The sequence below is a fragment of the Ranitomeya variabilis genome, chromosome 4, assembly GCF_051348905.1.
Source record: "Ranitomeya variabilis isolate aRanVar5 chromosome 4, aRanVar5.hap1, whole genome shotgun sequence".
In the NCBI taxonomy this organism is placed as follows: domain Eukaryota; kingdom Metazoa; phylum Chordata; class Amphibia; order Anura; family Dendrobatidae; genus Ranitomeya; species Ranitomeya variabilis.
In genome coordinates, this window is record NC_135235.1 from 406,897,190 (window position 1) to 406,918,779 (window position 21,590).

General features: G+C 41.7%; 1 protein-coding gene across 1 annotated transcript in view; it reads right to left on the reverse strand.

Moving 5' to 3' along the window:
- Window positions 1–21,590, reverse strand: part of LOC143767899 (T-box transcription factor TBX10-like) — a 56,259-nt gene that overhangs the window by 18,058 nt on the left and 16,611 nt on the right. Inside the window, exons 4-6 of the mRNA XM_077256420.1 lie at window positions 18,872–19,043; window positions 18,063–18,218; window positions 2,873–2,997 (exon numbers count right to left, since the gene is read on the reverse strand). Of these exons, the coding sequence (XP_077112535.1) occupies window positions 2,873–2,997; window positions 18,063–18,218; window positions 18,872–19,043 (453 nt within the window). The remainder of the gene's footprint in view (window positions 1–2,872; window positions 2,998–18,062; window positions 18,219–18,871; window positions 19,044–21,590) is intronic.

Sequence of the window (21,590 nt, forward strand, 5' to 3'; positions counted from 1 at the left end):
TAATTTTTCTTGGTTATTAGCAGAAACCTGTTGCTTTATGGGTTTCACAGGTTTCTGTTTCCCAGTTAATATCCGGATAGTTAAAGTCCCCCATAACCAGGACCTCATTATGGGTTGCAGCTTCATCTATCTGCTTTAGAAGTAGACTTTCCATGATTTCTGTTATATTTGGGGGTTTGTAACAGACCCCAATGAGAATTTTGTTACCATTTTTCCCTCCATGAATTTCGACCCATATGGACTCGACATTCTCATTCCCTTCGCTAATATCCTCCCTTAAAGTGGACTTTAGACAAGACTTTACATAGAGACAAACCCCTCCTCCTCTCCGATTTTTACGATCCTTTCTAACCAGACTGTAACCCTGTAAGTTAACTGCCCAGTCATAGCTTTCATCTAACCATGTCTCGGTTATTCCCACTATGTCAAAGTTACCTGTAGATATTTCTGCTTCTAGTTTGTGTGTATGTGCAAAATTTGGGCGCTGTAGCTTGTAAAATAAAGGGTTAAATGGCGGAAAAAATTGGCGTGGGCTCCCGCGCAATTTTCTCTGCCAGAGTGGTAAAGCCAGTGACTGATGGCAGATATTAATAGCCAGGAGAGGGTCCATGGTTATTGGCCCTCCCTGGCTAAAAACATCTGCCCCCAGCCACCCCAGAAAAGGCACATCTGGAAGATGCGCCTATTCTGGCACTTGGCCACTCTCTTCCCATTCCCATGTAGCGGTGGGATATGGGGTAATGAAGGGTTAATGTCACCTTGCTATTGTAAGGTGACATTAAGCCAAATTAATAATGGAGAGGTGTCAATTATGAAACCTATCCATTATTAATCCAATTGTATGAAAGGGTTAAAAAAACACACACATTATTAAAAAGTATTTTAATGAAATAAACACACAGGTTGTTTTAATATTTTATTGCTCTCTCAATCCACCTGAAGACCCTCGCTCTGAAAAATAATAAACCAACAATATACATACCTTCCGATGATCTGTCACGTCCCACGAAGTAAATCCATCTGAAGGGGTTAAATCATTTTACAGCCAGGAGCTGTGCTAATGCACTCGCTCGTGCCTGTAAACCCCCGGGTACTGAAAGGAAAGCTGGGTGATCTGTAGTTACCTTGAGTTGCGGTGAGGCGCCCTCTGCTGGATGTCCTCATGAACTGGAGCCTTGGAAAAGTTCCCACGCTCGAGATCATATGAGGACATCCAGCAGGGGGCGCATCACCGCAACTCAAGGTAACTACAGATCACCCAGCTTTCCATTCAGTACCCGGGGGTTTACAGGCACGAGCGAGTGCATTAGCACAGCTCCTGGCTGTAAAATGATTTAACCCCTTCAGATGGATTTACTTAGTGGGACATAACAACGGAAGGTATGGAATATTGTTGTTTGTTTTTTTAACTTTGTTTCAGGACGATGGTCTTCAGATGGATTAAGAGTCTAATAAAATATTACAACAACATGTGTCTTTATTTCATTAAAATACTTGTAAATAATGTGTGTGTGTGTTTTATTAACCATTTAGTACTATTGGATTAATAATGTATAGGTGTCATAATTGACACCTCTCCATTATTAATCTGGCTTAATGTCACCTTACAATAGCAAGGTGACATTAACCCTTCATTACCCCATATCCCACCCCTACATGGGAGTGGGAAGAGAGAGGCCAAGTGCCAGAATAGGCGCATCTTCCAGATGTGCCTTTTCTGGGGTGGCTGGGGGAAGATGTTTTTAGCCGGGGGGTGGGGCCAATAACCATGGACCCTCTCTAGGCTATTAATATCTGCCCTCAGTCACTGGCTTTACCACTCTGGCGGAGAAAATTGCGCGGAAGCCCACGCCAATTTTTTCTGCGATTTAACCCTTTATTTTACAAGCTACAGCGCCCAAATTTTGCTAACATTAGTAGTGTGGAATATGCAAAAAAAAGGGGATATGAGATGGTTTACTGTATGTAAACCATGTCTCATATCATGTCGGGTTTGGGAAGGAGAAATGAAAAGCCGGCAATTGAATTACCGGCTTTTCACATATATCGCGCTGAATTAAATATAAATACAGAATATATATATATGTGTCTCAATGACATATATATATATATATATACTGTATATATGTTTTAACGAACATTTGAGCACATAAATCCATTAGATGTCGGTTTTGCAAGCCTGCGAGAAAATATCGCAGTACGGATGCCATACGGATTACATACGGGGGATGCCATGCGCAAAATACGCTGACACACCCTGCCTACGGGCTCATTTCCACATGCGAGGCACACGTCCGTATCTCGCATGTGGAAACCAAGCTGTTGAGCCGGCACTCCAGAGCGGAGCGTGCGGCCGCATAACAACACATGGAGCTGCACAGCTCCGCTCCAAAGTGCCGGCGCCAGAGCTTGGTTTCCACATGCGAGATACGGACGTGTGCCTCGCATGTGGAAATGAGCCCTACGGATGACATATGGATCACTATTTTGGGAACATTTCTCTGTATTACGGCCGTAAAAAAACGGACCGTATTGTCTTACGCTGAGTGTGACGCCGGCCTTAAAGTGTGCTAATATCCTGACTGATCAGCAGCTTTACCAGTTTCTCACTGAAATTCTGACCTACTGGATCCCTTGGGCTCTGTGTGAGCTGGAGGGCTGGAATGACTCTGGAAACCAGGGAAGATGGCCATCCATGAGTATATGAATACACCTACACTACATTGCTTAGGCATTACAGATACATTTACACATGTTTAGGGAATAAAAAATGTTGTGGGAGTACTTCTTTAATTCAATTGGTGTCACAATGTGAATAAATGTTCCCTTCATAATTTTTTAGCAATGTACATATATAAAATAGAATTTTTACCTTTCTGGAGAATCCTTAACATGTATTTTGACTGGTGGAGGAATACGTGAAAGTAACCATTCATCACCATCAACATCCCGAAAACCCTTGGCAAATGGGTTGCTGGCAATCTTCAGTTGTGTAATCTAAAAGAAAGTTAATATAGATGATAGTTATACATGATAGTTATTTATGATCATATATGATGGACCATCTTTTGTGTACATCAGCTGTCAAATCCACCTGTTTGAGCCTAGACTTAGACTTGCCCAGAGCCTCCTAAACTCTTGAGGTTGAATACAAATTAGCCATACATAAAGAGCTAACAAGTCACCCCAAGATTCTGCAATCAACTGGCTGGAGACACTAGTGATTTTAAAATAGGTCCGATTTTGATGCAGGAGAGTCGGACGAGTGTAATGCAAGTGTCATGTGAGTGTAATGCGTTTTTTATGCGTGTACAATCCGATTTTTCACACTTAGCATCCGATTTACATCCGAATGCAGTGCGATTGCTATCGGACTGCAATGCGATTTTAACATTCACATTTACATAGAGAAATTCTCTATGTCATTTACACATCATTTTCGAATGAAATATTCTTCAAAACACAAACACACACACACACACACACACACACACACACGATAGATAGATTAAAAGCCAGCAAATGATCTGCGGCGTACAGTATATTCACACTGACAGGTTAGAATAGAATAGATATATACACATAGAATAGATTTATATACTGTATATGTCAGTGACACACATATATACAGTATATATATATGTGTGTATATATATATGTATTTATATTGCACAGAAAGATAGATAGAAGAAAAGCTGGTAATTCTTTTGTCGCCTTCTGTAAAATCACTGTAGGAGCCGACAGGAGAGAATACATGGTTTACATACACTAAATAGATGCAGAATAGGTAGATATATAGATGTCAGTGACCAATACAATTAGTAGTGTGTGTGTGCAAATTAGGGGACATGTATCTAATTAATAAATTATTCTTTTTTGGGGGAAAAATTTTCGGAAGCAGCAGACAGCAGAGGGAAAGCCAGCAACTGGGGGCAGATGTTTATAGCCTGGGAAGGGGGTAATACCCATGGAGCTTCCCAGGCTATTAATGTCAGCTCACAGCTGTATACTTAGCCTTTACTAGCTATTAAAATGGGGGACCCCAAAAAAAATGACGTGGGGTTCCCCCATTATTAATAACCAGCAAAGGCTATGCAGACAGCTGTGGCCTGATATTCATAGCCTAGGAAGGGGCCATAGATATTGCCCCCCCTGGCTAAAAACATCAGCACTCAGCCACCCCAGAAAAAGTGCATCTCTAAGATGCGCCAATTCATAGAATCATAGAATATTAGAGTCGGAAGGGACCTCCTGGGTCATCTGTTCCAACCCCCTGCTCAAAGCAGGATTCACTAAATCATCCCAGACAGGTGTCTGTCCAGCCTCTGTTTGAAGACTTCCATTGCAGGTGAACTCACCACCTCTTGTGGCAGCCAGTTCCACTCATTGATCACCCTTACTGTCAAAAAGTTTTTTTAATATCTAATCTGTGTCTCCTCCCATTCAGTTTCATCCCATTGCTTCTAGTCTTTCGTTGTGCAAATGAGAATAAAGATGATCCTTCTACAATGTGACAGCACTTGAGATATTTGTAGACAGCTATTACCGTATATACTCGCGTATAAGCCGAGATTTTCAGCCCATTTTTTTAGGCTGAAAGTGCCCTTCTTGGCTTATACTCGAGCCATTGTACCAGGGGGATCGGCGGGGGAGGGAGAGCGGCGGTTGTGACATACTCACCTGCTCCTGGCGCGGTCCCTGCATCTCCGATGGTCTCCGGGCGCAGACAGCTTCTTCCAGCATTGCAGTAATGAATATGGACGCGACTCCACTCCCATAGGGGTGGAGCCGCATATTCATTACTGTAATGAGCGGTACCGGTGACCACTCAACGCTGGAAGGAGCTTCCGGCGCCGGGGAAGACCATTAGGGAAGCTGACGGGAGCAGGTGAGTATAACGGGGAGGGTGAGCAGCATTGCACGATATTCACCTCTCCTCGTTCCACCACCGGGCTCCGTCTTCTACGTCCTCATGTGACGCTCAGGTCAGAGGGCACGATGACGTGGTTAGTGCGCTCCCTCTGCCTGAACGTCCGTGCAGAGGACACTGAAGATGAAGCCCGGCGGTGGAATGAGGACAGGTGAATATTGCAAGTGCCGGGGCCTGAGCGACGAGAGATGAGTATGTCATTTTTTTTTTTTCAATCACAGCAACAGCATATGGGGCAAATATCTCTATGGAGCATCTTATGGGGCCATAATCAACATTTGTGCAGCATTATATGGGGCAAATATCTCTATGGAGTATCTTATGGGGCCATAATCAGCATTTGTGCAGCATTATATTGGGCAAATATCTCTATGGAGCATCTTATGGGGCCATAATCAACATTTGTGCAGCATTATATGGGGCAAATATCTATATGGAGCATCTTATGGGGCCATAATCAGCATTTGTGCAGCATTATAGGTGGCAAATATCTCTATGGAGCATCTTATGGGGTCATAATCAACATTTGTGCAGCATTATATGGGGTAAATATCTCTGGAACATCTTATGGGGCCATAATCAGCATTTGTGCAGCATTATATGGGGCAAATATCTCTATGGAGCATCTTATGGGGCCAAAATCAGCATTTGTGCAGCATTATATTGGGCAAATATCTCAATGGAGCATCTTATTGGGAGATAATCAACATTTGTGCAGCATTATATGGGGCAAATGTCTCTATGGAGTATCTTATGGTGCCCTTATTAACCTTTAGGCTAAGTTCACACGTTGCAGAATTGCCGCGGAAATTTCCGCGGCAATTCTGCGCCTCCTGCCGCGGGTATATCGCATGCAGAATTAGCATGCATATACCCGCAGAAAACTAGCGTTTTGCAAGCATAATTAGCTTGCAGAATGCTAGAGTTTTCCAAGCGATCTGTAGCATCGCTTGGAAAACTGACTGACAGGTTGGTCACACTTGTCAAACATAGTGTTTGACAAGTGTGACCAACTTTTTACTATAGATGCAGCCTATGCAGCATCTATAGTAAAAGATCGAATGTTTAAAAATAATTAAAAAAATAAAAAACATGGTTATACTCACCTGCAGACCTCAGCGGCGTCCGTTCCTATAGCTGGAGTGCAGTGAAGGGCCTGCGATGACGTCACTGTCTTGTGATTGGTCGCGTGAGTCACATGAGCGGTCACGCGACCAATCACAAGACAGTGACGTCATCACAGGTCCTGAACCACATCATCTATAGGAACGGAAGAGAGATCATGCACCGGAGAGGCGGGAACACTTCGGGGGCCATCAGAGGGTGAGTATAGGACTATTTTTTATTTTAATTCTTTATTTTTTACCAATTATATGGTGCCCAGTCCGTGGAGGAGAGTCTCCTCTCCTCCACCCTGGGTACCAACCGCACATGATCTGCTTGCTTCCCGCATGGTGTGCACAGCCCCGTGCGGGAAGTAAGCAGATCAATGCACTCCTATGGGTGCAGAATCGCCGCGATTCCGCAATTTTAATGAACATGCTGCGTTTTTTTCTGGAATGCGATTCCGCTCAGGAAAAAAATGCAGCATGTGCACAAAAAATGCGGAATGCATTCTATTACATAGGATGCTTAATGTAAGCGTTTTTTCCGCGGTTTTATAGCGTTTTTATAGCGAAAAACCGCGAAAAAAACGCGAAAAATATGCTACGTGTGCACACAGCCTTATGCAGCACTGTATTGGGCAAATGTGTCTATGGAGCATCTTATGGGGCCATGATTAAATTTTGTGCAGCATTATATGGGGCGTATTTTATATGGAGCATCTTATGGGGCCCATCATGAACTGTGTGGAGCATTATATGGGGCTCCTGATTCAATATGGATATTCAAAAACACTTAACCTACTGATATTTCAATTAATTTTACTTTTATTGGTACCTATTTTTATTTTTCAAATTTACCAGTAGCTGCTGCATTTTCCACCCTAGGCTTATACTCGATTCATTACGTTTTCCCAGTTTTTTTATGGCAAAGTTAGGGGTCTCGGCTTATACTCGGGTTGACTTATACTCGAGTATATACGGTAAGTCTCCTCTCAGTCTTCTTTTTTGCAAGCTAAACATTCCCAAATCCTGTAAACCTTCCTCATAGGACATGGATTGCAGACCAGTCACCATTCTGGTCGCTCTTCTCTGAACTTGCTACAGTTTGTTGATGTCTTTTTTAAAATGTGGTGCCCAAAACTGGACACAGTATTCCAGATGAGGTCTGACCAAAGAGGAGTAGAGGGCAATAATGACTTCACGTGATCTAGACTGTATGCTTCTGTTAATACATCCCAGAATTGTATTTGCCCTTTTTGCTGCTGCATCACACTGTTGACTCATGTTCAGTCTAAGATCTATTAGTATACCCAAGTCTTTTTCACATGTGCTGTTGCTTAGCCCTATTCCTCACATTCTGTATTGGCTTTTTTCATTTTTATTGCCCAGATGTAGTACTTTGCATTTTTCCCTGTTAAAAATCATTCTGTTAGTTGCTGCCCACTGCTCCAGTTTATTTATATCTTTTTGAATTCTGTCTCTCTAGTATTAGCTATCCCTCCTAGCTTTGTGTCATCAGCAAATTTAATCAGATTACCCTCAGTTCCTTCATCTATATCATTGATAAAGATGTTGAACAATACAGGGCCCAAGACAAAGCCCTGTCATACCCCAATTGAGACATTCTTCCAATTGGATGTGCAGCCATTTACGACCACTCTTTGGGTCCGAAGTTGCCTTGTCCATTCTATACTTAGTCATTTTTTCAATAAGGATTGTGTGAGATACTTTGTCAAATGCTTTGCTGAAGTCAAGAAATACTATATCTACAGCATTTCCCTGATCCACCCAGTCAGTGATTGTCATAGAAGAAAATTAAGTTAGTCTGACATGATTTATTAGTTACAAACCCATGCTGACTCTGTTTAATCACATCATTCTTATCCAGGTACTTACATACATGTTTTTTAACCCCTTCCCGACCTTTGACGCCACGTAGGCGTCATGAAAGTCGGTGGCAATCCGACCCATGACGCCTATGTGGCATCATGGAATGATCGTGTCCCTGCAGATCGGGTGAAAGGGTTAACTCCAATTTCACCCGATCTGCAGGGACAGAGGGAGTGGTACTTCAGCCCAGGGTGGGTGGCTTCACCCCCCCCATGGCTACGATCGCTCTGATTGGCTGTTGAAAGTGAAACTGCCAATCAGAGCGATTTGTAATATTTCACCTAAAAAACTGGTGAAATATTACAATCCAGCCATGGCCGATGCTGCAATATCATCGGCCATGGCTGGAAACACTTATGTGACCCCCCCCACCCCACCGATCGCCCCCCCAAGCCACCGATCTGTGCTCCGCTCCCCTCCGTCTTGTGCTCCGCTCCCCCGTCCTCCTGTCCGCTCCCCCCGTGCTCCTATGCCACCCCCCCATGCTCCGACGCCACCCCGTGCCCCGATCTCCACCCCCTTATACTTACCGAGGCTCCCGGTGTCCGTGCGTCTTCTCCATGGGTGCCGCCATCTTCCAAAATGGCGGGCGCATGCGTAGTGCGCCCGCCGAATCTGCCGGCCGGCAGATTCGTTACAAGTACATTTTGGTCGCTGTGATAGGTTCTATCACAGCGATCAAAATAAAAAAATAATAAATAACCCCCCCCCTTTAGCACCCCCATAGGTAGGGACAATAATAAAATAAAGAAAATATTTTTTTTTCTTTTTCCACTAGGGTTAGGGTTAGAACTAGGGTTAGAACTAGGGGTAGGGTTAGGGGTAGGGTTAGGGGTAGGGGTAGGGTTAGGGTTAGGGCATGTGCACACAGTGCGGATTTGGACACGGATCCGCAGCGGATTGGCCGTGGATCCGCAGCGGATTGGCCACGGATCCGCAGCGGATTGGCCACGGATCCGCAGCGGATTGGCCGCTGCGAATTCGTAGCAGTTTTCCATCAGATTTACAGTACCATGTACACCTATGGAAAACCAAATCCGCTGTGTCCATGGTGCGGAAAATTCCGTGCAGAAACGCTGCATTGTATTTTCCGCAGCATGTCAATTCTTTGTGCGGATTCCGCAGCGTTTTACACCTGTTCCTCAATAGGAATCCGCAGGTGAAATCCGCACAAAAAAACACTGTAAATCCGCTGTAAATCCACAGGTAAAACGCAGCGCCTTTTACCTGCAGATTTTTCAAAAATCGTGCGGAAAAATCTCACACTAATCCGCAATGTGGGCACATAGCCTTAGGGTTAGGGTTGGAATTAGAGTTAGGGTTGGAATTAGGGCTAGGGTTGGAAATAGGGTTAAGATTAGGCTTGTGGTTAGGGTTACGGATAGGATTAGGGGTGTGTTGGGGTTACAGTTGTGGTTAGGGTTGGGATTAGGGTTAGGATTAGGGTTAGGGTTGGAATTAGGGTTACGGGTGTGTTGCGGTTAGGGTTGTGGTTAGGGGTGTGTTGGGGTTAGGGTTGTGATTAGGGTTATGGCTACAGTTGGGATTAGGATTAGGGGTGTGTTGGGGTTAGTGTTGAAGTTAGAATTGAGGGGTTTCCACTGTTTAGGCACATCAGGGGTCTCCAAACGCAACATGGCGCCACCATTGATTCCAGCCAATCTTGCGTTCAAAAAGTCAAATGGTGCTCCCTCCCTTCCAAGCCCCGACGTGCGCCCAAACAGTGGTTTACCCCCACATATGGGGTACCAGCGTACTCAGGACAAACTGCGCAACAACTGTTGGGGTCCAATTTCTCCTGTTACCCTTGCAAAAATAAAAAATTACTTGCTAAAACATAATTTTTGAGGAAAGAACAATTATTTTTTATTTTCACGGCTCTGTGTTATAAACTTCTGTGAAGCACTTGGGGGTTGAAAGTGCTCACCACACATCTAGATAAGTTCCTTAGGGGGTCTAGTTTCCAAAATGGGGTCACTTGTGGGGGGTTTCTACTGTTTAGGCACATCAGGGGCTCTGCAAATGCAATGTGACGCCCGCAGACCATTCCATCAAAGTCTGCATTTCAAATGTCACTACTTCCCTTCCGAGCCCTGACATGTGCCCAAACAGTGGTTTACCCCCACATATGGGGTATCAGCGTACTCACAACAAACTGGGCAATAAATATTGGGGTCCAATTTCTCCTGTTACCCTTGTGAAAATAAAAAATTGCTAGCTAAAACATCTTTTTTGAGGAAAGAAAAATGATTTTTTTATTTTCACGGCTCTGCGTTGTAAACTTCTGTGAAGCACTTGGGGGTTGAACGTGCTCACCACACATCTAGATAAGTTCCTTGGGGGGTCTAGTTTCCAAAATGGGGTCACTTGTGGGGGGTTTCTACTGTTTAGGCATATCAGGGGCTCTGCAAACGTAACATGAGGCCCGCAGACCATTCCATCAAAGTCTGCATTCCAAAACGTCACTACTTCCCTTCCGAGCCCCGGCATGTGCCCAAACTGGTTTACCCCCACATATGGGGTATCAGCGTACTCAGGAGAAACTGAACAACAACTTTTGGGGTCCAATTTCTCCTGTTACCCTTGGGAAAATAAAAAATTGTGGGCTAAAATATCATTTTTGAGAAAAGAAAAATTATTTTTTATTTTCATGGCTCTGCGTTATAAACTTCTGTGAAGCACTTGGGGGTTCAAAGTGCTCACCACACATCTAGATTAGTTCCTTGGGAGGTCTAGTTTCCAAAATGGGGTCACTTGTGCGGGAGCTCCAATGTTTAGGCACAAAGGGGCTCTCCAAACGCGACATGGTGTCCGCTAATGATTGGAGCTAATTTTCCATTCAAAAAGCCAAATGGCGTGCCTTCCCTTCCGAGCCCTGCCGTGCGCCCAAACAGTGGTTTACCCACACATATGGGGTATCATCGTACTCAGGACAAACTGGACAACAACATTTGGGGTCCAATTTCTCCTATTACCCTTGGGAAAATAAAAAATTCTGGGCTAAAAATCATTTTTGAGGAAAGAAAAATTATTTTTTATTTTCACGGCTCTGCGTTATAAACTTCTGTGAAGCACCTGGGGGTTATAAGTGCTCACTATGCATCTAGATAAGTTCCTTGGGGGGTCTAGTTTCCAAAATGGGGTCACTTGTAGGGGAGCTCCAATGGTTAGGCACACAGGGGCTCTCCAAACGCGACATGGTGTCCGCTAACGATTGGAGCTAATTTTCCATTCAAAAAGTCAAATGGCACGCCTCCCCTTCCGAGCCTTGCCGTGCACCCAGTGGTTTACCCCCACATATGAGGTATCGGCGTACTCAGGAGAAATTGCCCAACAAATTTTAGGATCCATTTTATCCTGTTGCCCATGTGAAAATGAAAAAATTGAGGCTAAAAGAAATTTTGTGTGAAAAAAAAGTACTTTTTCATTTTTACGGATCAATTTGTGAAGCACCTGAGGGTTTAAAGTGCTCACTATGCTTCTAGATAAGTTCCTTGGGGGGTCTAGTTTCCAAAATGGGGTCACTTGTGGGGTTTCCAATGTTTAGGCACACAGGGGCTCTCCAAACGTGACATGGTGTCCGCTAGCGATGGAGATAATTTTTCATTCAAAAAGTCAAATGGCGCTCCTTCCCTTCCGAGCCTTACCATGTGCCCAAACAGTGGTTTACCCCCACATGTGAGGTATCGGTGTACTCAGGAGAAATTGTCCAACAAATTTTAGGATCCATTTTATCCTGTTGCCCATGTGAAAATGAAAAAATTAAGGCTAAAATAATTTTTTTGTGAAAATAAAGTACTGTTTCATTTTTACGGATCAATTTGTGAAGCACCTGGGGGTTTAAAGTGCTCACTATCTTCTAGATAAGTTCCTTGGGGGGTCTAGTTTCCAAAATGGGGTCACTTGTGGGGGAGCTCCAATGTTTAGGCACACGGGGGCTCTCCAAACGCGACATGGTGTCCGCTAAAGATTGGAGCCAATTTTTCATTCAAAAAGTCAAATGGCGCTCCTTCCCTTCCGAGCCCTGTCGTGCGCCCAAACAGTGGTTTACCCCCACATATGAGGTATCAGCGTACTCAGGACAAATTGGACAACAATGTTCGTGGTCCAATTTCTCCTTTTACCCTTGGGAAAATAAAAAAATTGTTGCTAAAAGATCATTTTTTTGACTAAAAAGTTAAATGTTCATTTTTTACTTCCATGTTGCTTCTGCTGCTGTGAAACACCTGAAGGGTTAATAAACTTCTTGAATGTGGTTTTGAGCACCTTGAGGGGTGCAGTTTTTAGAATGGTGTCACTTTTGGGTATTTTCAGCCATATAGAACCCTCAAACTGACTTCAAATGTGAGGTGGTCCCTAAAAAAAATGGTTTTGTAAATTTTGTTGTAAAAATGAGAAATCACTGGTCAAATTTTAACCCTTATAACTTCCTAGCAAAAAAAAAATTTGTTTCCAAAATTGTGCTGATGTAAAGTAGACATGTGGGAAATGTTATTTATTAAATATTTTGTGTCACATAACTCTCTGGTTTAACAGAATAACAATTCAAAATGTGAAAATTGCGAAGTTTTAAAAATTTTCGCCAAATTTTCGTTTTTTTTTTCACAAATAAACTCAGAAATTATCGACCTAAATTTACCACTAACATGAAGCCCAATATGTCACGAAAAAACAATCTCAGAATCGCTAGGATCCGTTGAAGCGTTCCTGAGTTATTACCTCATAAAGGGACACTGGTCAGAATTGCAAAAAACGGCAAGGTCATTAAGGCCAAAATAGGCTGGGTCATGAAGGGGTTAATAACACTGGTAAACGCAATTTTTCTGGCAAAAGGTTTTGAAACATTTTAAGTCAATTTTGGCTGCTGATTACGAATATGAACTCCGTTTTTGGCTATCACATCAGGATTTCGAGATATTTTCAATTTTTGATGAAAATTACTCTTATCTAAAGTTTTATGATAAAAGCACGATTTTTGATACTACATTGTATATTTTTAATCCAGGAATAACAAAGATTACAAAGTCTATGTACAGCAAATCAAATATACTTACAGAATTAAACTACAAAATATAAAAACACATATATATGGCACACAGATGAATGACAAATGGAAGTTATTTGAACTTTCTTTTCTTGGCTGATCTGTGATGTACAGCTTCTGGGTTGTCTCTCATCAAGCTCCAGCAATAGTCAGCCATCATATGTGAGTCCCACCGGCCTTGATACCATTCTTCCATTGTTTTAATGTCCTGATGAAAACGCTCCCCTTGTTCCTCGCTCACATCCCCAAGGTTCTCTGGAAAAAAGTCCAAATGGCTGTGTAAATAGTGAATCTTGATACTCATTCTACATCCAAGATTTTGCAGACTCATTAGTAGCTCTTCCACAATCTCTTCATAGTTGTCTGCTTTCTTATTCCCTAGAAAATTCTGCACCACATTACAAAATGCATTCCAAGCTCTTTCTTCTGTCTCGTTCATTGATGTGATAAAATTTGGGTCTCTCATAAGTGTTCTTATTTGAGGTCCATCAAATATTCCAGCCTTTTTCTTCTTTGAGATCCATCAAATATTCCAGCCTTTCTTCTTTTCACTAAGACCAGGAAAGGTTGAACATATATATTTAAAGCATTCTCCACTGTGATTGAGAGCTTTGACGAACTGCTTCATCAATACAAGTTTTATGTGTAAGGGAGGAAAGAATGTCCTTCATATCCACTAGAGCAGAGGTCCCCAACGTTTCTGACCTTGAGAGCCACATTCAGCTCAGAGAGGGTTGCGAGCCACATCCAGCCTTGAGAGAGGGTCGTGAGCCACATTCAGCTCCTTCCCCCCTCACAATAGGTGCAACCAAAGCCCCATTATAGGTATAATGGTAACCAAAGCTTTTCCACAAAAATCAATCACCCCAAAGCAGTATACAAAGACCTAGGGGTTCCTACAATACCCCCTTTTCAGTATTCTCCTATAAAGAACTCCCAAGACACTGTCAGATCCAGCTTCAAACACCTCCTCTGACAGGTGTTGTCATCTTGTCTCCAGCATACCATACTTCAATAAACTCAAAACCCCTAAGACAAGTATATGTGCATCCAGATCTGCTCTACTGTACAGGGCTGCTCATAAAATTCACCATTTTGAGATGTGCTCTTCATACCTGTTTGCGAAAACTGCAGCTAATGCACCAAGCTGACAGGCAGCCGCGAGCCACAATTCATGGGACCGCGAGCCACATGTGGCTCCCGAGCTACAGGTTGGGGACACCTGCACTAGAGGATCATGGATGACATTCTTATCGCCAGATGCCAACTCTGCCGCTGAGGCCATTCAGTTTTCACCCAATGCTCTGCTGTAGCTCTACTGTCCCAGTAGCACAGAAAACAAGGGTGTTATCATAACAAATAGGAATTATGCATGTTCAAAGAAAACAAAGATATTCTCACATTTATTGGGAAACTAAATGAAAACTAAATTGACCTTAGTGAACCGTATAAACCGGCACTTTTCATACACTACTTATATTTATCATGGAATTCTTGAAAATGGGCTATATACCTGTAGCGCAAAAACGTGATGTGATAGAGAAATTGTAAGATTAGATTTGAATTCAGCAGCCTCGAATTAGTCTAAAACTGTTCTTAAAGTCCATGCCAGAATTTTTTTTTTTTTTTTTGTAGACCAGTGTAATTTGTTCAAAGATCTTTCCTGGTATAGATGTCAGACTCACCGGCTTATAGTTCCCTGGGTCCACCTTCCCCTTTTTGAAGATAGGAACAACATTTGCTCTTATCCAGTCTTCTGGGACTTCTCCTGTTCTCCAAGAATTTTCAAAGATTATAAAGAGTGATTCAAAAATTTCTTCTGCTATCTCCTTCAGTACTCTGGGGTGTAATTCATCTAGACCCGGAGACTTGAATTCATTCATGTTACCTAAGTGTTTCTTTCACTATCTTTCTGTTTATAGATATCCTGGATTATTCTATTCCCTTAATAGGACAGTGAAAATCAGATGATGTTTTTCTGAGAGAAAACAGATGCAAAATAGGAATTTAAAATTCCAGCACTTAGACTCTCTTCCCACTTGCCCTGTAGTGGTGGCAAGTGGGGTAAGAGTTTGGGGGTTAATGTCACCTTTGTATTGTAAGGTGACATCAAGCCTGGCTTAGTAATGGAGAGGTGTCAATAAGACACCTATCCATTACTAATCCTATAGTTGTTATGGGTTAAATAAAAACACAGCCAGAATAAAGTATTTTAATGAAAAAAAAGTAAACACAGTTTGCCATCTTTATTATACAGCTAATCCATGTGACCCCCTCGATCTCCTGTAATAACAAAATAGCAAACCAACAATAAACCCATACCTGTCCGTTGCTGTGTCCCACGCAGTAATCCATATCTGTGGGACATACAGTTTAGAACCAGGATGGTGCCAAGATGCGACTATCCCAGCTGTAAACCACTGGTGAATGAGGAGATACTGTGAGCGGAGCTTCAGTGACTAGCGGTGCCATCACAGAAGCTGCGCTCCCTCACAGCCTGACCTGCGCTGAACTCTGGAGCGTGGGAAAATACCCCCTTCCGAGGCTATAAACATCTGCCCCCTGTTGCTGACTTTCCCTCTGCTGGTTCCGAAAATTGCGCGTGAGCCCATGCCATTTTTTTCCCTCAAAAATAATCATTTATTAATTAGATACATGTCCCCTAACTTACACACACACACACACACACACACACACTACTAATTGTATTGGTCACTGACATCTATATATCTACCTATTCTGCATCTATTTAGTATATGTAAACCATGTCTTCTATCCTGTTGGCGCCTGCAGTGATTTTACGGGAGCCGGCAAATGAATTACCGGCTTTTCTTCTAACTTTCTGTGCAATATATATATATATATATATATGCACCATGTTCCAAATTATTATGCACATTACATTTTTCTCAGATTTTCCTAAATGGTCGGTGCAAATGACAGTCAGTCTAATAAAAGTCATCACCCGTTAGAGTATACATCGAATTTTATTGAAGAAACCTCCCAATGATAACAGTATAATCTCCAAAATGAATAAAAACTTAAAATGCACTGTTCCAAATTATTAGGCACAGTAGAATTTCTAAACATTTGATACGTTTTAAAGAACTGAAAATGCTCATTTGTGGAATTTGCAGCATTAAGAGGTCACATTCACTGAACAAAAAACTAACTCCAAAACATCCTAACAGGCCAAGTTACTTGTTAACATAGGAAGCCTTCTTTGATATCACCTTCACAATTCTTGCATCCATTGAACTTGTGAGTTTTTGGAGAGTTTCTGTTTGTATTTCTTTGCATGAAGTCAGAATAGCCTTCCAGAGCTGCTGTTTTGATGTGAACTGCCTCCCACCCTCATAGATATTTTGCTTGATGATACTCCAAAGGTTCTCTATAGGGTTGAGGTCAGGGGAAGATGGTGGCCACACCATGAGTTTCTCATTTTATGCCCATAGCAGTCAATGACTCAGAGGTATTCTTTGCAGCATGAGGTGGTGCATTGTCATGCATGAAGATGATTTTTCTCCTGAAGGCACATTTCTGCTTTTTAGACCATGGAAGAAAGTTGTCAGTCAGAAACTCTATATACTTTGCAGAGGTCATTTTCACACCTTCAGGGTCCTTAAAGGGCCCTACCAGCTGTTTCCCCATGATTCCGGCCGAAAACATGACTCCACCTCCTTGCTGACCGCAGCCTTGTTGGGACATGGTGGCCATCCACCAACCATCCACTAGTCCATCCATCTGGACCATCCAGGGTTGCTCGACACTCATCAGTAAACAAGACTGTTTGAAAATTAGTCTTCATGTATGTCTGGGCCCACTGCATCCATTCCTGCTTGTGAACACTGTTTCGGGATGGCCGAATAGTAGGTTTATGCCCCACAGCAAGCCTTTGAAGGATCCTACACCTTGAGGTTTGAGGGACTCCAGAGGCACTAGCAGCTTCAAATAACTGTTTGCTGCTTTGTAATGGTATTTTGGCAGCTGCTCTCTTAATCCAATTAATTTGTCTGGCAGAAACCTTTCTCATTATGCCTTTATCTGCATTAACTCTGTCTGTGCTCTGTTTCAGTCACAAATCTCTTCACAGTATGATAATTATTCTTAATTTTTTGTGAAATATCTAATGTTTTCATACCTTGTCCAAGGCCTTGCACTATATAACACTTTTCAGCAGCCGAGAGATCCTTTTTATTTCCCATATTGCTTGAAAGCTGTGGCCTGCTTAATCATGTGGAACATCATTTTTAAGTAGTTAGTTTTCCTTTAATTTGAATCACCTGGAAAACTAATTATCACACGTGTTTAAAATTTATTTCAGTGATCCACTGAGCCCTGACACACAATACCATCCGCGAGTTTATTTGAAAAACAAAACAATTAAATCTTGATGCGACTTAAATACAATTTGCATAATATTTTGGAACACAGTGTGTGTGTGTGTGTGTGTGTGTGTGTGTGTGTGTGTGTGTGTGTGTGTGTGTGTGTGTGTATGTATGTATGTATGTATGTATGTATGTATGTATGTATGTATATATGTATATATATATATATATATATATATATATATATATATATATTCATCCGATTTCATCGCGAGTGGTAATGAGCCCAAAACTTCCAAATCACAGCATTTGTTACTTTGCAGCAGTATGTCACTGGTGCCTTTTATATCATTGATATGTCTGTTGCAGGCCTCCCATTGTTTTAGGTTCAGCACATCACAAGCTGTACCTTCTGCTTTGAGCAAAGACATTTTGGGGCCCTGGGTCTCCATCCCGTTTTTCTGCTCTATGGATTTTTGCTTCAGGAGATTCATCACTTCGACAGTGCACATCACCGCTGCAGCCAATCACTATGCCAATATAGATGCCAGAGTCACTGAGCTCAATGATTGACTGAAGCAATGCTGTGATCTGACAAAGTGAAGTCATTGCTGCAGCAACGTAACATATGACTGCAGCAAATTGAGTTCTCATTCTAGATGCACTGAAGCAATATTAAAAACAAAAGAAGCAGCTTTTATACTGTATATAAGAATGTCTTCAGGGAAGTTCACATTCTAGGTCATTATAAGACTGTCACTTACTCTATGATTTTGATATGCCGTCACAGCCGTGAACTGAGTCTCTGGGAAGATAAATGATACAAAGTTTTGTGCAGCTCGGGCTTCTCCACCTTGATGTTGATCAGAGAGCAGAATGTGGAGCCTTGGCTGGTAACGATGCATCGAGTTTAGAATAATCTGCAGATTTACATAATTAACACATTATGGAGAAATGTTACATTATGTTTTCTATATTTTCACAATTGACTATTTCTGCTCTACAGTGTAAACTGTTTGATAAAAATTAAAGAGGACCTGTCACGTTTCCAAACACTATTAACCTTCAGATACGGGGTTAATTTACAGGTTAATTGTGTTCTAAAGCTGTGTGGCTACCGCACCGAAAGCTCAGCTACCAGGCGGAAGTGTACTTCATTCCTACCTGCAACCTCCAGCTTTCAGTCATAGAGGCGGGGCTTTAGTTACCGCTCAATATATCACGCTCGGGGGTGTCATAACGTTTCGGGGGACGACTAGTCTGGGGAAGCTAACACCTCATCAACTAGTCAAAAGCATAATTAGCATAAGAAAAACAGATTATAAATACTTTTTTAAAAACATGGATTTAAATGAATAACATTATAAAGGGCTGGTTAGACAGGGAAATTAGTAACATAGATGTGAATTCTGCTGGATTGATGGGCAATGGGGTACCTGACAGGTTCCATTTAAGCCTAAAAGTAAATATATGGTTATGGATTGGATGTAGAATAAGGGCTAAATGCAAGAATACATTGTAGGTGTACGAGCAGTTGGAAAGATATCATATACCATTGATGAATTTTTCTTACATGTCCTCTCATATCCTGTGCATTGTTAGTGAGCTTAAGTCGGTCAAAAGACACAGTTTGTCGCATCCAATGAGATCCTCGCGCAGGAGAATCTGGGTGGAAATGGAGACGCCCTGGAGGTGCTGGATCTGCAGTGCCTGAAACCAGCCACGAGGAGGAGTGAAACGCATACCTAAGAAAGAAAGTCATACCAACATGAGACATGCCCATTTTGATGCAAAGTGTCAGTCACAGCATAGTACAGGATCCAAGTAGACTTTTTATAACGTACTACACTTGGCAAACCTATAGTTCAACTTAGAAAAAAAATCAAAACCAAATTACTAAAATATCGGAGATTTACCTGTGCCTGAACTTATGAACCATCATGACTGGTGGACCTTAGTTTACTATTGAGCTCCATGAACAACACTAAATAATTTGAGTTCTTCTCTATGTGCTATCCAAAGCTTAGAAGCACTCCAGATGTGAGTCTGCTATTGAAAGAACATCAGGAATACTGTAGACTTTTAGCTGTCTGGGCACATGAATCACAAATTGATTCAAAAGATGGCTTAACGGGTTTGTCCATTAATGGACAACCCCAACTCGATTCATTCAGGACCCCAGTTAAAACAAAAACAGTGTATAATCACCTCCTGCAGCTGCACCATTCCCGTGATCTCAGCACCTCTGTTCCGAAATGGTGACTTCATTTGCTGTGTCATATGCTGGCTGAGTGTGACACAAAAAATCAAGCCAGCCTCTGGGACCATCAGCGCCAACACTGGAATGGTGCAGCTGCAAGAGGTTTTAATTACTATCCTGAACTGATGAGCTGGGGCGTTCAGTATTGGACAACCTTTTTAACATGAGGATTATCTCATGACATCAAAGAAGGGAATAGCTTCACTATCACACTCAGTTCATCAGTTCATACATATGCTACATGATTGGTCATTCATTTAAATGGCTGGCATGATATTTATTACTGCCCATAGCTTCCCCAAAGGATAACATTTTGTCATCAAAGGTTTCTGAAGACGGATCCACCATGACTAGATTGCAAAAACCCATGAGACAATCTATTTTTGGTTGTCCTAAATTGGTAACAACTCCTGCTATGAGCCAGCATAATTCTGTGCTATAATTTACATTAAAAATAAGTAAACTGACTGAACAATATATATAATAATTATAAATGCTGGTGCATAGCCAAAAAAATACATACATAATAATAGATTATGGCTGCACACATCTGTGCTAAAATAAGGAAGTTTGAAATATAAGGAATAGGAATAGCATAACGGCTTATGAACTTTATGAACAAACATGAGATTTTAGCACAAGATTTGGCCAAATATTGTGAGCCCATTCACCAACGACAAGGTAATCTCAGATTGAATGGGTAACTACACTGCCTGCCTGGTGTGAACACTTACCTATGGTCTCTGAGCTACTGCCCAATGTGAACACATGCTTGTGGCTAATGACATGATAAAGCCTTCTTATATAGGGAGGCTCAGAACCAATAGTGTTAAGATGTAATTAAAAATCACAGGTATGGTGAAGGGCGGGACGTTCAAGTCAGAAAATAGTATATAGTAAAAATAAGTAAACTGACTGAACAATATATATAATAATTATAAATGCTGGTGCATAGCCAAAAAAATACATACATAATAATAGATTATGGCTGCACACATCTGTGCTAAAATAAGGAAGTTTGAAATATAAGGAATAGGAATAGCATAACGGCTTATGAACTTTATGAACAAACATGAGATTTTAGCACAAGATTTGGCCAAATATTGTGAGCCCATTCACCAACGACAAGGTAATCTCAGATTGAATGGGTAACTACACTGCCTGCCTGGTGTGAACACTTACCTATGGTCTCTGAGCTACTGCCCAATGTGAACACATGCTTGTGGCTAATGACATGATAAAGCCTTCTTATATAGGGAGGCTCAGAACCAATAGTGTTAAGATGTAATTAAAAATCACAGGTATGGTGAAGGGCGGGACGTTCAAGTCAGAAAATAGTATATAGTAAAAATAAGTAAACTGACTGAACAATATATATAATAATTATAAATGCTGGTGCATAGCCAAAAAAATACATACATAATAATAGATTATGGCTGCACACATCTGTGCTAAAATAAGGAAGTTTGAAATATAAGGAATAGGAATAGCATAACGGCTTATGAACTTTATGAACAAACATGAGATTTTAGCACAAGATTTGGCCAAATATTGTGAGCCCATTCACCAACGACAAGGTAATCTCAGATTGAATGGGTAACTACACTGCCTGCCTGGTGTGAACACTTACCTATGGTCTCTGAGCTACTGCCCAATGTGAACACATGCTTGTGGCTAATGACATGATAAAGCCTTCTTATATAGGGAGGCTCAGAACCAATAGTGTTAAGATGTAATTAAAAATCACAGGTATGGTGAAGGGCGGGACGTTCAAGTCAGAAAATAGTATATAGTAAAAATAAGTAAACTGACTGAACAATATATATAATAATTATAAATGCTGGTGCATAGCCAAAAAAATACATACATAATAATAGATTATGGCTGCACACATCTGTGCTAAAATAAGGAAGTTTGAAATATAAGGAATAGGAATAGCATAACGGCTTATGAACTTTATGAACAAACATGAGATTTTAGCACAAGATTTGGCCAAATATTGTGAGCCCATTCACCAACGACAAGGTAATCT